This window comes from Psittacula echo, assembly GCF_963264785.1.
Source record: "Psittacula echo genome assembly, chromosome: 12".
In the NCBI taxonomy this organism is placed as follows: Eukaryota; Metazoa; Chordata; class Aves; order Psittaciformes; family Psittacidae; genus Psittacula; species Psittacula echo.
The window spans coordinates 14,913,712-14,931,181 of record NC_137747.1 but is presented as its reverse complement, the minus strand read 5'-3'; the positions used below and the strand labels follow the sequence as shown (position 1 = coordinate 14,931,181).

General features: G+C 56.9%; 2 protein-coding genes across 4 annotated transcripts in view; both read left to right on the top strand.

Moving 5' to 3' along the window:
- The window catches only part of TOP1 (DNA topoisomerase I), a 66,680-nt gene extending 60,361 nt beyond the window's left edge, over positions 1-6,319 (top strand). For both annotated transcript variants that reach the window (XM_080628274.1, XM_080628273.1), the window contains 6 exons: positions 891-959; positions 1,542-1,656; positions 2,368-2,495; positions 3,556-3,650; positions 4,395-4,544; positions 4,898-6,319. In XM_080628274.1, the coding sequence (XP_080484400.1) occupies positions 891-959; positions 1,542-1,656; positions 2,368-2,495; positions 3,556-3,650; positions 4,395-4,544; positions 4,898-5,000 (660 nt within the window). In that variant the 3' untranslated portion in view covers positions 5,001-6,319. The remainder of the gene's footprint in view (positions 1-890; positions 960-1,541; positions 1,657-2,367; positions 2,496-3,555; positions 3,651-4,394; positions 4,545-4,897) is intronic.
- A 5,579-nt stretch (positions 6,320-11,898) lies between these two features.
- Positions 11,899-17,470, top strand: part of PLCG1 (phospholipase C gamma 1) — a gene marked incomplete at its 5' end in the record, with an annotated part of 43,341 nt that continues 37,769 nt past the window's right edge. For both annotated transcript variants that reach the window (XM_080627552.1, XM_080627551.1), the window contains one exon: positions 11,899-12,100. In XM_080627552.1, coding sequence (XP_080483678.1) covers positions 11,899-12,100 — 202 coding nt within the window. The remainder of the gene's footprint in view (positions 12,101-17,470) is intronic.

Below are 17,470 nucleotides of genomic sequence, written 5' to 3'. Positions count from 1 at the left end.
TGTGAACCTGCAGGGTACCATCCAACAAGACCTTTTTGGTTGTGTGGGTGTAAGAGCTTTGCATGTGGCCCACAGCTCTGCAGGCAGCACAGTGTGGTAGATACTGCAGGTATGACACAGGGGTAGTTGTAAGGACAGTTGGCAGTAAATTTGTCGGCCTTTGAGGAGCAAACCCAAACTGTGGCTGCCATAGAGTGGAATTCGTACTTCCTTGTTTAAAGAAGAAGATATTTTTCCTGTTTAGATTTGTTGGTGTTGGTATCTCTTGGTGTCTTCAATGCTTACAATGGGGAATTGATTATTGTAGAACTAGAAATCTGTGTATATTAGGTGTCTACAGTAGAAGAATGAGTGTTCTTGAGAAGCTGGGGCTGGGGATTTGGAGCACGCAGAGCTGGGGTTTGTGGTCTCTGTATAATCAAAGCTGGTTTGATTATTGTCCCTACCTCAGAGAGACTTGTTCAGAATGAAACTCCATGAAACATTTAATGCAGCAGTGAGAAGGGTTGGGGTTTGGTAGCTTCACTCCATGGGAAATGGCTCAGGGGTCTCTGGCTGGAATAATGATGGGGAAGGGTGGTAGCTTCAGAGTCTCTTTCTCTGTTAGGCAGCTAAGCTGAAGCAGAATCGAATCTCCTGCAGTCTTGATCTAAAGGATGTGAGTATAAAGGGCATTGAATGCTCAGGACTCCTGTTGCTGGGGAGCAACCTTCAACACAAGCATTGTACTGAGAAAATGGGTCTTTGCCTGCTGGGAAGTAACATCCAGCATCATCACTTCTCCTGAAAGCAGTGGAAGTGGCTCCCAGCAGTGTTGTTCCTGACGTATTCCTGGTTCCCAGAGCTGTCTGCTTCATGTGCCTCAAGTTTCTGGTTTGCTTTTCCTGCAGGTGTTTAAGAATCTTCAGCTCTTCATGGAGAACAAGCAGCCTGAGGATGATCTTTTTGACCGCCTCAATGTAAGCACATGGTTAACAGTGAGGGGTGGGGTAGAGCATTAGAATGGGCTTGCTCTGCACAAGGCAGTAGGAGTTGATCTATTCCAGAAGTGGTTTCAGTGGCAGTTTTCTTCCAGAACTGACCTCAGAGCAGGGAGTGTCTCAGTGTGGTGCCTGTTGTGTCCTGTGCCCACAGATCCATGGCTTTGGTCCTGCTGAGCATGGCTGGCTCTGACTCAGGACGTGATGATTGTGTGAGGTGACGTTTTCAGATGCCGTCCCCATCTGCACATTTCCCTCTATGGGAGCACGGTGGTGGCTCAGGCACCTTCCTGGGATGGGATGGGCACATTTCTACCTACTGGAAAGCAAAACCTCCACACTTTCTGGCTATTTGTGGTTACTTGATACCTAATCCAATACTTGATGGTTTTTTGTTCACTTTTCTTGTGGTTTCAGTAATGTTGTGGCCATGCTGTTGTGGTCAGCTCTGTGTGCACCAGGCCTCAGCTATGAGCTACATGTCTTTGTCAGCCGTGTGCAGAGATTTCACAAATGTGGCCAAGTGTACTGCTAACTGTCATCTCCTTTTTGCTTCCTTAGACCAGTATCCTAAATAAACACCTTCAAGACCTTATGGAGGGACTGACAGCCAAGGTATTCCGTACTTACAATGCCTCCATCACGCTACAGCAGCAGCTCAAGGAGCTCACCAATCGTAAGTCTTGCCCTTGAAACTGTGAGGGGAACAGATCTTATCCTGCCACACAAACCTGGCTTCCTTGACTTAGCCACAAGTCTTATATCTACACCACTTCCTCGTGCGCATCATACGTTCCAGTGCAAATGTCAGACAGCTGAGGTCTGCTCAAATCTGCCAGAATCTGCTGCCACACAATCTTGTGGGGTAATGGAGCAACCCAGCACTGGACAGGGCAGAGCTGGCCTGGGAGCACACCCCTAAGGTGTGCCTGATGTTTTGTTCCTCTTCTTTACCCAATCTCTTGCTTTCTGTGGTGTAGGTGGCAGGCAGGGCAGCTGGGTCTGCAAAAGCCACATGTTTCTTGTCTGCTCATTCACAACCTCTCTGTTGAGCACTTTCACAGCTTTACAGAGTGGGCATGTTGTATCTGTGTCAGCAGTGTCTTTAGCATTATGGTCCTGCTGTCCTCTGCTGAGCATGGAAGTGCTTCCCCTCTCTCAAATGGCAAACGGTGTCTTTGTTGCTAGTGAATAAACCATCCCAGAAGGAGTCAGGACCCAGGATGGAAGTGGTCAGGCTCTTTGACTTAGAGTGCAGAGTTGAGCCTGGCCCATCAGAGGGAGGGTCGGTTCTGCAGTGGCTCTGAACTTGCAGTCAGTGGGACCCTGGCTGGGGCTGCACAGCTCTGCAGGACCCACTTGCTCACCACTTCCTTGTGCTTTGCAGCTGACGACAACATCCCTGCGAAGATCCTCTCCTACAACCGTGCCAACAGGGCGGTTGCCATCTTGTGTAACCATCAGAGGGCTCCACCGAAGACCTTCGAGAAGTCCATGATGAACCTGCAGAGCAAGGTACCCCCCTCGTGCCCAGCTCTTGGCTTGGAGCAGGGCTCCAAGGGCTGCATCTCGGGGGTCACGTTTCCTTACGCTTGTGGTGAAGCTTTTCCCTGTCAGGAGTTGGTCAGTGCTGCACCAGAGCTGGGCCTGCTTGGAGAGGAGCAGTGAGCTGAAAGGGACACCTTCCAGTCTGGAGTTGTCTTTTACTTATAAAGACTAAGACCAGGCCCTCTGTGTGTGCCCTTCGTGCCATAGCTCTGTTCTGCTGCCACTGAAGCTTCAGAGCAGCAGCCTCTAGCTCTAACTCTTGTCCCCTCAAGAACGCAGAGTGGGCACCCACTCCCGTTGCGTGGCTCCCAGGCTGGTGTCAGGGCAGGCTGTGTACATGGTACATGATGCCCCTCTGACTTGACCTCTTCCTTTGCAGATTGTTTCTGGTGAAGGCCATGAGGTCCAAAGGGGTTAGGTCTGTTCCTGGTCTGGCTTTAGAATAACCTTCACAATAAGGACTTTGGTTTGGCACTGCAGTGTCCCCTGCTTCTGTAACACCTAACATGGCTGCCTTCACCCTAGACCTTAGAGCTTGGAGATGTTTATGGGGATGCAAAATGCTAAATTTCCCTGAATCCTAAACTTACTGGAGAACTGCCTGAAGCCTGAACAGCTTTCAGCCTGTAGGGTCTGGGGCAGTCACTGATTCCTGCTGAGGGAACAGGGGTCATCCTCCTGTGCTACCCTCAGAGAGCTGGTACTGGCAGGATGCGGTGGAGGCAGACAAGGCAGGGCTGTTGGCCAGTCCCAGGCCAAGCCAATTCCTTCACCTGCTTAGTTACAGCAGTGTGAGGAAGCTCCCAGCACCACCTTGCCTTCAGAAACGAGTGGGGCCCTGTTTTGTGAGGGGGATCTTTCACCACACCAGGCTTTGCTGTGAAGGCAAATGGCCTCATTGTCCTGCAGGAGTGTGTCTGACCACTGCTACATGCTGAACGTGGTCACAGACTCGCTCCCTGGGTGATGCTGCCACAGTTGTCAGCAGCTTGTTCACAGTGCTGCTGTCTGGTTTTGCCTCTCCTAGATCGATGCCAAGAAGGAGCAGTTAGCTGATGCCAGGAGAGAACTGAAAAGCGCCAAAGCTGATGCCAAGGTCCGGAGGGATGAGAAGTCTAAAAAGTAAGGCTGTTGTTAACTAGGCTGTGCAATGCTCCCAGTACTCGCAGCTCCATGTGGGTCCTTGACCCTGTATTCTGTTTGCCCAGCCTGTGATCTGGGAAGGCTTCCTCAGGCTTTCTTGTTCCCTCCTCGCTCTGTTTGTGAAGAAACGGCCTTCACGCTGATGCTGCAGTTCCTGATGCGGTCACTGGCATTGGTCTCCCCCAGGACATCTCCTCTGTGTGTCAGCCCTTTGAGCTGAGCACCAGCCAGTGCTCAAGCACCCTGCTGCTGAGGAGCAGGCAGAGAACCGTCTCCAGTGTGCAGCATTGCTGTTGTAATGGGGAGCCACGAGTACACTATTGCACATGCACATCTCTGTGCACATGGTGGACTCTGCATGGGGCTCTGCAGGGTAGCCAAAGGAGTGCTGAGTGAAGGGAGCTCTGAGAGCAGGATGACAGCATGGCTATTGCTGCAGAAGGGGTTTGAAGTGGATATAGCGCCAGTACAGTTCAGGCTGTTGCTTCCAACCCTTTAAAACAAAACTGCTGCTCAGGATTTCTGCTGTGCCTCTTGGAACATGTCAGTTCTTAATTGCATGTGCTGAGTGGTTTGTGTCGCCATCTGTGCTGACACAGCTGCCCTTTGTGGCTGGTGGCATCGCTTATCTTGAGCAGAGTCCCTTGGGGTTCCCACAGTGCTGCCAGCTCCAGCCTAGCAGGGCATAGAGGAATTAAGTGATTTGCTTCTTTCGCACCCTAGGACAGTGGAGAGCAAGAAGAAAGCAGTGCAGAGGATTGAGGAGCAACTGATGAAACTGGAGGTTCAGGCTACAGATAGGGAGGAGAACAAGCAGATTGCTTTGGGCACCTCCAAACTCAACTATCTGGATCCCAGGATCTCTGTTGCTTGGTAAGAATCTGCCTGGGTTGTGCTGGCAGGAACCATCTCTTCACTTCTGTGGTGTCCCTCCCAGTTAGGAGGCAAGGGCTGTGGCAGAGTAGTGCCCTTGAGCTGCCAGACACCTCTGCCTCTGTGGCCTTCGCTTGTACCTTCAGATGGTTCCAAGAGGCTACAAGTCTCTTGATGCAGGTGTGACATGGCAGCCACCACCAGCACCGTGCTGGGAGGTGATGGGTGGGAGAGCTGCAGGGTCTGGTTGTGCCCTGCTGGGTGGTGGTTGTGATGAGCAGAGCTTAGGAAGGTGCTGGGGCATTGGGAGGTGCCTGTGCTGTGTGACTCTAACAGCATCTCCTCTCCTGCAGGTGTAAGAAGTGGGGAATCCCTATAGAGAAGATTTATAACAAAACCCAGCGGGAGAAGTTTGCGTGGGCTATCGACATGGCAGAGGAGGACTATGAGTTTTAACCTGTTTTTAATGAGCTGAATTTTATGGGAAAAGGGAGTAGCCTGGTTTTTAGGGAGATTGATAAAACTGTGAGCCTTACTTGTCCTTGGATGCTGGGGAAGGGGGAGGAAAGGGGCAAGTGAGCATCAGATACAACAGCCAACATCTTGCAGAAAGCATAACCTGGAAATATCCTAAAGGAGCTGAGCCAGTTGTCCTATGGACAACTTATTTAACATGTTTCAGAGATCCAAATTCTATCTGTCTGGTTTGGGTGGGTTTTCTCTGGAGGCAGGGCAAGTGGATGGGGGATTTGTCAACCTTCCGCCAGGCAAATTCACCATCACACTGAGCGCGTGGGACTCTTTAGCTACTGTATACAAACTCCAGTTATATTGGTGCGTTTTTACAGTTAGGGTTTTGCAATAACTTCTATATTTTAATAGAAAATGGATTCCTGACCCCCACACCCCCCCCCCCCGGCCCCATTCCAGGATTTAACAGAGAAGCAAAATGTAAGGAACCCAACGCACCTCTTAGAGCTGCCACTATGATCATGGGAATTCCCAAATCCTTCCCAATTTGTCACTTGGAGCAGTCGTGCCGTTGGCACATGAATACCAAACCTCCCCCCCCCCCCCGTGTTCAGAGCAAAGCACGACGGGAAGGCGGCCTCTCGACTCGAGTGTTCCTTTCTCAAATGTGAATTTTTATTTCTTTTAAGTCTATTAAAAATATTTAAACAGGTTTTTTTGGGGGGTTATTTCTGTTTTCTTCAAGCAGTTGTAGCTTTGGGGAACAGGGGGGGAAGGGCCGTGTGTGGGGCTGAGGCGAAGTGACATTGGCAGCAAAGGACATTCCCGTCACCCTTTTGTTCTGAACACGCTCTGAACACTTCATGACTCTACTTCTTAGCTCGGTCAGACTGTGTGTCCTTTATTTCCCCCCTTTTTTTCTAAGCCCTGCTCCCCTCTTTTACTTGAAAGATTTTATCGTGTAAAAAAGACGTTTCACAGGTCAATAAATTTCGAGGGAAATGAGCATTGGTCCAGAAAAAAAAAAAAACACAAAAAAAAAAAAAAAAAAGGAAATAAATCGAGATTTTAGGGCTTTTATTTTTTTCTTTTGTAATTGTGTAAAAAAATTTTAAAAATTAAAAAGCAGAATTTTAATGTGAAACCTTTTTTTGCTATAATCATTAGTCTTAGAGGCATTGTTAGCGTAGTGTGTGTGCGAAGCCCATCTCCCGCAGCCTTTCCTCAACAAGTATCTTCTATTTTTATCATGAATTCCCTTTTAATCAACTGTAGGTTATTTAAAATAAATTCCTACAACTGAACTGTGCTCTGGTGTCCGGCTGGTCTGTGCCAGAGCCCCTCGGCTCCCTGCAGCCCCGAGCCCTTCACACCGGGCTGCAGGAAGGAGGTTGAGGCCATGGCAGGGAAAAGGGGGTGGGATTGACCCACTGAGGGCTTCATCAGGTTGAGTTGGGACACGCGGGCTCACAGTGATGCCCCTGATCCGAAACAACACCAGGCTTCTGGGAGGGAAAATGCTTCTACAGCTGCTGATCGCAGAGCCACAGCCTGGTTTGGGTTGGAAGGGACCTTAAAGCTCATCCAGCTCCAACCCCTGCCACAGGCAGGGACACCTTCCACTGGAGCAGCTTGCTCCAAGCCCCTGTGTCCAACCTGGCCTTGAACACTGCCAGGGATGGGGCAGCCACAGCTTCTCTGGGCAGGGTTGCCCAGTGTTGCCTTCATGGTTTGGTAACTATTGACAGGCCTGGTGGCTCTGTGCTCACGCCCGCAGACCCTCGGGGGGGGCAGAAGCCGATCCTGCAGCACACGAGGGATGTTCTGGGGCCCTGGCATGGCACCGGGAGCTGATGGAGGATCGCACCAACCCATGGTCCTGCTGCTGCTCCTGGGCTCCCGGTAACCTGGGGCTCGAGGTGGTCCTCAGCTCTGGCTCCCAGATCCCTCCTGCTGCTCTGGGTTGGTTTGCACAGCTCCAGGGGAAGCGTGGTTGAATAACGCACTACCTGCACCCTGACCCTCCAGGCTCCCTGAGCGTGCCCAGCTCCTGTTCCCACCCCAGCAGGAATTGCCTGAGGGATTTCATTCCCTCCTAAAAAGCTGCTTGGTCCATACTGGAGCCTGTCCATGCAGAGCAGCCTGGAGCCTGCCCTCGCCCTGCAACACGGCTGCGGGCGCTGGGGAAAGATCCTGTCTGGGGCACATTGGTTGTGCTGCTGTGGGTTAGTGGGAACATCGGGAACGTGGTTTAACATCTGCATTTGGGGCCCTTCGAGCATCCTAGGAAGTGGAGACCACTGCTTTAGTGGGATCGGAAGCGATCAGAGGCAGCAGAAGTGAGGGGCACGGACCGGCTGGGCTCCAGCTAGGAGCAGGGGTGGATGGATGGATGGTGCTTGCCTTGGCAGCCGTCCTTTGGGATAAGCCAGGACACGCTGCAGTGGGCGCATTGGGAAGCACGAGGAAGGGCAGTGTGAGCATGCTGGTTTTCCTTCACTCTGTGTATCTGATGGGAACGTTTCCTGCAGTGCTGTTTGTGCCCAGGGGCCTGGCAACCGTGTCCCTACTCCAGCCAAAAGCAGGGTGACCACAGCACCGTGCTGGAGCCAGGGCCGCAGGGACGGCTGCAGGGAGGCCAGAGGGGCTGGGGCTGTGTGTGGGGCTGGGATGCTGCGGGAAGCAGGATGCTCTGGGGTGCTGGAGAAGTGGGATGCTCTGTGGTCCCAAGCACTGCTCAGCACAAGGAGCTGGAGGAAGCAGGGTTTGGTCTCCCCTCTTCTGTACAAGCCCGGGATCCTCAGCTCCTGCTGGAGACATGATGGACCCCAGGAGCTGGCAGAGGAGTCCCGTGTTCCTCCCAGCTGGAAGGATGTCACTGCCTGCTCTGCCGCTCCCTGCTTCACCCCTATCGGACCATGGTCACTGGCTCTCCAGGCAGCACCCCTCGGCATGGGTCACTGTGCCTGCTCCCTCCTTGCAGGGGAACCCCGGCCTGGTGCAGTGGGAACACGAACAGCAGGATGTGCCCTTCCCGGTTCTGCTGCCTTTTGTGAGCCCGGAGCCCTCGGCTGGAGCCGGAGCAGCCCCAGCTCCATCCCTCCCGCGGGGCAGGGGCATGGTGATGGGGCTGATGATGGATTGATCCATGTCGCTGGCACCGGGGAGCAGCCCAGGCCCCGGGGAGCCTGGAGCAGGCGCGGGCCCTGGCTCCTGCACACGCACCTCCCCGCATCCCGGTGTTCCCAAAGCCCGGGGCGTGCTGCAGCCCCGAGCAGGCTCCTGCAGCGCCTGCCGCGTCCTCAGCGCTTGCTGTGGCTGCGGGAGGCACCGTTCACCCCCTGGGGCCTTTCCGAGGTGCAGCGGAGCAGATGCCAGCAGAGAGGGAAAAGGGCTCCTGTGCTCCCGCCTGCCCGTACCGGGAACAACGCAGCCCGCAGGAATATCCCTTCTGTTCACACAGCCCTCCCTGCCCCTGCTCAGACCTGGCTGAACTGAATCCCCGTATCCTGCTGCTGAGCAGGGACATGGGCTTCTCCCCAGGGAGGGATGCGCTCCGATGGACGGGGACCCGCCACCCCAGCATCACTTCCACCGCATCCTCCTGGGAATGCTGGGGGTCGTGGCTGATGGCCCAGGCGGGAGCGAGCTCTGTGCCTCTCCACCAAGGAAGGGAGAAGCAAGTCGGTGCCAAAACAGCCCTTGAAGAGGCGCTTGGCTCCCTCTGAACACCAGGAGCTCTGTCCCGGGCAGGGGCTGTGCGTTTGCCTGTGGCACAGCAGGGTCAGACCCCACATCCCACACTGTAAATGGAGAATTCCCAGATCCCAGTGGCTCGCTGTGCACGGAGAAGCGGCCACACAACGCGCTGCATCCCTGTTCGCATCCGCCACTGCAGTGCCTGGTCCTCGCCTGCCCCAGTGCCACCACCCCGGGACAGCTCCTGTCTCTGGCACCGAGGGAGCTGCGGCAGCGGGGACGAGGGAATTCAGGGTGAAGCTGGGTCTTGTGCATTGTGATCCCGTGGTCAGGGAGGGCTCAGAGCCCGGCGCAGCGCTGCAGAGCCCGCTGGATGCAGCCCTGTCCGCCTTGGAGCAGGATCCAGGGCTGGGAATTGAAACCAGGTGAATCGGGATTAAAGAGACGTTCGCTCCCCGCATGCCATCGGGAGTGGGGACAGGGAGCCTGGGCGTGCAGCGGGTGTCCCATCTGGTGCCAGGTTGTAATCCCAGAGGATGTTCCGGTGCCCGGAGGGGGCAGGAGGCTGCGGGTGGCATTCCTGCCTGCGGGCACAGCTCTGCCCCGACTCCGCAGCGGATCTGCTCCCATCCCGGCTAAGAACAGGATGGATTCTGCTCCGCGTCTGTCACACAGCACCGGCACCGCATTCCCCAAGGGTTTCCAGCTCCAGCCCCGCGCAGGACCAGGGGAAGCTCTTTCCAGCGCCGGGGCTGGTTTCCCGTTTGCCCCCAGTGGGCAGCGCAGAGCAGCAGCGGACACGGAACCCGGGCGCTGCCCCGCTCCTGGGGGTTCGCGATGCTGGGATGGGGCCCTGGGGAGCCGCCGTTCCCCGCGCTGGTGCCGGGGGCGCTGCGCTGTGCGGACGCCGCGCTCACCCGGGGCTGTCCCGGCCCGAGGTCCCGTTCGCCGCCCGCCCGCCCGGGGGCAGGACCCAGAGGAGTCGGCGCCCCTCGCTGCGCAGGGGAAGGCGCTGGGGCCACCCGGAGGGGAAAGCCCCTGTTCCCAGAGCTGTTCCCAGGGGTGCTCCCAGGGGTGTTCCCAGGGATGTTCCCAGGGGTGCTCCCAGAGATGTTCCCAAGCGCCTCCCGCCGTGCGATGGATGCAGGGAGCGTGTTCGGAAGCAGAACGGGTCTGCCCCGCTGCGGAGCAAAGCCCGGGACGGCCCGAGCGGGATAACAGGAAGGTGATGGAGGTTTGCAGTGCCCTGCGGGGCCGGGGGGCGATCGCCGCAGCCTGGCGGGTGCCGGGGCCGCCGGCGGGGCCGCCAGAAGCGGTTCGTGGCGCGCAGGGTCAGCGCGGGGCGCAGAAGTCAAACTCCGGGAAGAAGAAACCTCCAGCGCAGAGCCCATCCTGCCCATGTGCGGCCCCGGCGCTGCGCGGCTGGGCCGGGAGGGGACGGGTGCCCTCCGTCAGGCACTGGGGGAGCAGCGGTTACCGGTTTGGATGCCACGTTCCCCCCGCAGGTTTCGCTCCACGACAAGGAGGTGCCCATCGCGCTCGGCTGTTTTCAGCCCGGTGGGAGCCGGCCGCTCCTGCCGGTCCCGAGCGAGGCCGGTGCCCAGCGAGGAGCCAGCCCGGCGGGAGCGGGGCCGAGGGTCCTGTGCCACCACCCGGGCACCAGCAGCTCCGTTGTGTTCGGCTTCGTCTTGTCCATGTCCAGACACTGGGGAGGATCCTGAACGGCTTCGTCGGCCCCTCGTGTGTGCGTACATGTGTGCATAAATGTGTGCATAAATGTGTGTGTACGTGTGTGTACATGTGTGTGTATATTTGTGTGCTTGTTTGTGCACATGTGTGTACATGTGTGCGTACATGTGTGTGTACATGTGTGTGTATATGTGTGTACTTGTGCACGTGTGTGTACGTGTGTGTACATGTGTGTGTATATGTGTGTACTTGTTTGTGCATGTGTGTGTACATGGGTGTGCTTCTTTGTGCACATGTGTGTGCACATGTGTGTACATGTGTGCGCACATGGGTGTGTACATGTTTGTGCACGTGTGTGCACATGTGTGCGTACATGTGTGTACTTGTTTGTGTACATGTATGCGCACATGGGTGTGCACATGTTTGTGCACGTGTGTGCGTACATGTGCGTACATGTTGTGTACATGTGTGTACACATGTGTGCACATATCTGTACATGTGTGTAGCTGTGTGCGCACATATGTGTTTATATGTGTCTGAACATGTGTGCATACATGTGTGTTTACATGTGTGTGTACATGGGTGTGCAACATGCCTGTACATGTGTGTGCTTGTGCGCCACATGTGTCCCGGGAGCAGTGGGGCAGAGGGATCCCATGGTGTGTGGGGGGTGCATCCGGTGACGTAGCAAATGACACCCCTTCCCGACCCGCCTGCAGGCTGGAGGGGGAGATAAGGGCAGCTCTGCCACGGGCCTGCAGACACGTGTGTGTGTACATGTACACGTACACATACACATACATACACATGCGCACATGCACATGTATATATACGCATACACACACATACACAAACACACACACATACACATGTACATGTACAAATACACATACACACACACATGTACATATACACATACACACATGTAGATGGGAAATCACAGGCTTCAACTGTGAGCGCCGCACATGCAGGACCCCACACAAACTGCTGCGGGGAGCCAGGGCCCCACAGTGCCCTGTGCTGGGGGGTGTGAGGTGGGACATTGGGGACCTTTGTGTGCCACAAGTGTGGGGTGCGGGGGTACCCCAGTGCCTGGGGCGTACTGTGGGGTGTGGGTATCCCGGTGTGCTGTGGGGTACGGGACACCCCGGTGCTACGGGTGTGCTGCAGGGTGAGGGTGCCCGGTGCTGGGGGGTAGTGGGTACCCGGTGCTCCGGACGTGCCGGGGTTGATGCCGCCCTGGGACCCCCCACTCAGCCCCACGGACCCGCCGGCGGCTCCTCCCGCTCCCGCCCGCTCTGCGGGGCCGCGCTCCGCCCCTTTCCCGGCGCTTCCCTGCCCTCCTCTTCCTCGCTCCTCCTCCTTCCTCCCCCGTCCCCTCCTCCCGCTCCCCCCGGCCGTGGGGCGCGGCGGGCGGTGCTGAGCGCGGAGCCGGCGCCGCTCCGGGCGCTCCCGCTCCCCATTCCCTTTCCCGTTCCCTTTGTTCGCGGAGCCGATGGCGGCGGGGCCGGGCAGCGGCGCCGGGGCCCCGAGCGAGGCGGAGGCGGTGCAGCTCTGCCGCAGCCTGGAGGTGGGCACGGTCATGACCCTCTTCTACTCCAAGAAGTCGCAGCGACCCGAGCGGAAAACTTTCCAGGTGAAGCTGGAGACCCGGCAGCTCACCTGGAGCCGCGGCTCCGACAAGACCGAGGGCGCGGGTGAGTGCGGGAGCGGCCGGGGGAGGCGGCGGGAAGGGCAGGAAAAGGGCTGCGGGTCCCTCGGGGCGATGGGTGCGGGGCGGCCCCGGCCCGGGAGCGGTGCGGGGAGGGAGGGGGGAAGTGGATGGATAAATCCCGGCCTCGGGGGTGTGTGTACCCGGGGGAAGTGTCCGGTTTCCCTGCCCGGGGCCGGCTCCCGCCGCTCGGTACCCGGCAGCGGGGGGATGCTCTGCCGGGTACCGCCATGGCCGGCGCCGCCTCCCAACTTTCCGCATCCCTGTCGGCATCGGACTTCCCCTGGGATCAGCGAGGTGCCGTTTCCCGGGCGGCACCTCGGCTAAGAGCCGTCAGGAGCCTCAGAAGGAGGCGGGATCAGTCTGAGCCGTTTCGGGGTTGGAGCAACAGATGGGGTGAAGCGGAAAGGGAGAAAAGCAGAAAACTCGATGCCGGTGATGTCCTTCCCTCCTCCCCTCCGTGTGTGCGCCTGGGGCTGGCGGCTCCATGGGGAGCAGCTCGGCCAGGCAGGGGCACAGCAGCGTTCCTGGCTCCCGCTGCCCTGTGCGTGGACCTGAACCAGGGGCAGGTAGAGGAGAAGATGCGTAAGAGATACGGGTGTAGAACCAGGAAGATGGGTGGGAAGGGGGAGAGCGCAGGAGGCCGTGGCCGGGACGCTCCAAACCTTGCGCTGGCTTCCAGGTCACTGCTGCTCCTCGTCAGTGTGCACCAGGGACAGGGGCCCTGCTCGATGCTGGAGGCGAGGAAGAGGGCCCAAGCAAAGGTGATGTGAGGTGATGCGAGTCCTGGTGTTGGCCTTGGCACTGTCCAACGTGTCCTCACATTGAGGGATGCGACTGGGGCCGTTGTTGTCCTACCCTGGAAGTGCTGCTGGCCCAGGGTGGAAAGGTTGGGTGTTGGTGGTGCTGCTGCTCAGGAGAAGGAAGGAGGTGGAGAACATGGTTGTCTCCATGGCAGGACCACAAAGTGCTGGTGCTTCTGGTCTGGGGCTTTGGCTTGCCTTGAGACCCTTGGAGTCTTCAGGCAGATCTTGCAGCCTTGGGCTCCTTCAGCATCCCCAGGATGTGGAGCTCCCGCATGGCTTTCCTGAGCGGTGTCTGGGAGCGTTGAGTCAGTGGGAGAGGAAGGAGATGCTGTGCTCGTGGTCCCTGGGTTTAAGATGTTCTCAAGCTAAGGCAGAGCACCCGTTCGTCCTGCTGGCCAGGCACTGGTTTCTGGCAGTGTCTGCAGAGACCACATGCGCCCATGATGGGACAGAGGTCCCCACTCATGTCCACATGGGTGACTGCTCCCATGGACAGACCTAAGCTTTGTGCCGCTGTCCTTGTGAAGCTGAGACTGTAACTTTGGGGAAGATGAGAGAGCTTGAACTTCTGCACCAAACCATGGTGGTAACAGTGATGATAACGTGGCTGCGAGGACTTGTGCTCTGCAGATCCGTAACATCAGAGAGGTCCCAGGGACCAGGAATAGGATCCACAGGTTTCTAGGGAAGGGACACCAGGAGCTGGGGAGCACGGGGCAGCCGCTTCCCTCGTGTTCCTTGCGATGTCACAGTGAAAATGACTTGGGCCTCCCCTGCAGGGCTGCAATGAGGCCTCGGGCTGGTGGCCATGGGTCTGGGCTCCCAGCACGTTCCTCCTGCCACATGTGGTGTTCCACAGCCCTCTGAGAGCCGAGGTGGAAACAGGGCAGGAGCCTGCAGACCTGCTGCATCTTCAGCCCCACCTCTGTGGGGCTGGGTGCTTTCCCTATGGCCTCCGCTCTGCGCGTGAGCATCTCACCCTGTCCTCGGTCCCCTCCTCTGCTGTCACTCTGAGCAGCACTCGTCCTCTTGCCCATTTCCTTCACAGGGCCGAGAGGCAGAGCTTTGCTTTAGCGCTTCCTGGGCAGCAGGATGGCAGCTCCAGGTGGGAATGCTGGCTTGTGCACACAGATGGTGACTGTGTCTGGGCAGGCAAGGCAAAGCCACGCGGTCGATGGCCGGCAGGATCCAGGTTCTTGGCCAACTTCCCAAGTTTTGTCTGGATGTGCGGAAAAAGGATGCCTGGGAAAGCCCAGGTGTGTGACAGCTCCACCTCCCGTGGCAGATGCACTGATGTATCCCCCTCCTGCTCACATCCTCCTGCAAGACCAGGCTGCACATGGCCATGGTGGGAACCAGGCGGAAGTGATCTGGAGTTGAGCAGGGCACTTCAGTACAGGGTAGTTTAAGCCATGAGCAATGACCGATGCAGATCTCCCCATGCAGATCTCCCCATGCAGACAAGCCCCACTGGTGTGGGGAGCACGAGGCTGGGGCTGGTGGAAAGAGTGGGGTTTGCTTGTGGATGTGGTTCTGGTCAGGCCCTGACTGGCAATGTGAGTGAGGGCATGAGTGGGGGAGAGCAGCCAGGAGGGGAGATGTTCCCTCACGTGCAATGGCATCTCCACCAGACAGTGTCCTACAGGGCAAAGATTGCTGTGCCTCATGGTCAGCAATGAATGTTCTTGCGTTTCACAGAATCCCAGCCTGGTTTGTGTTGGAAGGGACCTTAAAGCTCATCGAGCTCCAACCCCTGCCATGGGCAGGGACTCCTTCCACTGGAGCAGCTTGCTCCAAGCCCCTGTGTCCAACCTGGCCTTGAACACTGCCAGGGATGGGGCATAATGTATCTTCAGGTATGGAGGCCAGCAAGGAGCTTCAGCCCGCCCTGGACACAAGTTAGTTGTCCAGGTAGGAATGATCCTGGGGCTTTAGGCACTTTGGAAAGGGCGCGTATCCACAACACATCACGCGTGGAGGTCTCTGACTCGGGCAGGCCTGTGTCGATGGCCATGTCTTAAAGAGGTGCCTCTCTCCATGAACACCGCAGCATGGGGGGGTCTGTGCTCCTTTCTCTGCACCCGGTGGGTCTGCAGATGGAGATGTGTGTTTGTCCCAGGGGCAGTGTTGGGGAACCTGGCTCCGTTATTGACCCTGCTGGGGGGAGCTGCTGCCTCCATAGATCTGTGGGTACTTGTCTGCAGTACTTGTGATCTCTTCTGAACTCTGAGTGGTTCATAGAATCCCAGACTGGTTCGGGTTGGAAGGGACCTTCAAAGCTCATCCAGTTCCAACCCTCTGCAATGAGCACAGGGACACCTTCAACTAGATCAGGTTGCCCAGAACCACATCCAGCCTGGCCTGGAATGTCTGCAGGAATGGGGCATCCACCACCTCTCTGGGCAGCCTGTTGGTTGCAATGGCCATTGTTTGCCTTCACCTTCATGAAAAGCTGTGTTTTGGTGGTGCTTGGCTTTCTGGTGGCTGCTGACCTGGAGCTTACAGGGGGGCAGAGCATGAGCGGGCATCAGGGCACCCCACTGGTGGAGAGGAGCAGGCAGGAGGAGGGTCCATGCAAACCTGCATCCTCTGTGCCCATGGTGCCGCAGCAGTGGTGTGCTGCTGGTCCAGCACCCACCCTTGTTCCTCCTGCCTGTGAGCTGGGGGGGTGAGAGGAGGGGGCAGGCTGTGCTGGTGTGACCCCCCTCCTCTTCCTCCCCTTTGCTTTGGCCCTTGTGTAGCGCTGCATTGAGAGTGACCCTGTGTGGTTATTGTCAGTGTCCCTCCATCCTGCCCTGAGCAGCTCTGGCTTGCAGTGGGCTCCCAATGAAGAACCTCTCCCCTTGGGGAGGACCCATCTCCTACTCTTTGTTAAGCTCTTCAGCTCGTTCCAGAGGCTGTGGCTCAGAACCAGTGGGGAGGAAGGGGCAAAGAAGCCTTTTGCTTTGGAAGGTGGTCACCTCCTCACCTCCTCCAGCTGAACTGAAGCTGTGCCAAATGCAATCCTGCGCTGTGCAAAATAACCTGACTTTTTTTCCCCAGTTAACATCGTTTCCATCCAAAAGGCTTCAGCCACCTCCAGCCACCAGTGATGGCTTCTTGCTAATCCTGAGCACAGGGCCTGGCTCTTACCATGGGAAGAGCTCTCGTAGTTTTCCATTCTTTCTTGTTGCTCACCCAGAGCAAAGCAGCACCAATCCCTCGAGTCTTTTGGGCCTTTTTTTCTTCACTTCCTGTGCTGTGTTCTGTGTTTTTACTTCTTTCACCACGGAGCCCCGTGCAGGGGGTATGGGCCAGCTCCTCATTGAGCCGTTTGCCTTGAAACACGTCAGAAACCCCAGAGTTTGCTCCGAGAGCGAGCTGGAAATTTGGAGCAGATGTTGGTTTTATAGGGGGGAGAGAGGGGAGGAAAAAACACCTCTGCCGAGCCCTGCTTGTGTTCTTGCTTTCAGTGAAGTGAGCTCAGCCTGTGGAGGTGGAGGAAAGCTGCTGGCTGTGTGCAAGAAGAGGCAGGGGCTGTAAGATGCTGATACTGAGTGGCTCTGAAGGGTGGCTCGTGCTCCCCTTCCCCCCCGAGCCCTCTGTTAGTCCTGCTTTTTGGGTTGAATTTGATTATTTTGAGGCCATCTCAACAAGGAGCAAGCTGGGGATGGATTTCAAGGCTGAGCCAACCTCAGCATTGGGTCCTTTGGGATGCAGGAGCTCCTGCACCGCGGGTCCCTCCTGCTCCCCCTGAGGTGCCTCGGGCAGGGGTTGCAGAGCTGCTGCAGTGGGGAGATGAGGGCATGGCTGTGACCATCACCATGGTTAAAGCTTCCCTTGCTGAGGCTCTGCTGGGGCAGTTTCTCGAGGGAAGGGGTTTTGTGTTGTCACCGCTCCCCTTCCTGCTTACAGGGTGTTTGTGTTGAACTGGGGAAAGCGAGCGTGCTCTGCTCTGCCTTCACCTCCAAACCGGGACAGCCTCTTCCCCTTACTTTACATCTCTTTGTCATCTCCTTTCTCGCCTTGGTAGCATCCTCCAAGAGGAACAGGTTACAAGTCCCCTACTCATGCAGGATAAGACACATCACAGATTACTTCCTCCCTTTGCATCGCAAAAGCTTCTCTGCAACCCAGAGAGCAGCAATGGCTGGGAGACCCATGCTCCACTGTGGCGCCTGCACCCACGTTGTCCATCCATCTCGTTCCTTCCTTTACCCGTCAGCCACGTGGAAGGTATTGGCTTAGGGGTTTATGCCCAGTAATTAAAACTGGAGAGGTTTTGTGTAGCATTGGCCTGGTTACGTCTCACCTCTGCTGAGGGCCTGAGCATTCCAGGTTTGTCAGGGTGGAAGTGATGTGCCTTGGCTTTCTCCCTGCCTGCAGGCAGCCAAGTTGGCTGCACACCATGTGTGGTGAGAGGAGCATCTCCGTAAGCTGGGTCTGAACATCTGGCTTTGCAAAGGAGCACTGAGGAGTTTTGTTGTGTACAGGACTGCTAATGTGCCCCATCCCTGGCTGAGCCCAGCCCAACCTGTGGCCTTCCTCCTGCTCTTTGTTGTAGCAGGGGG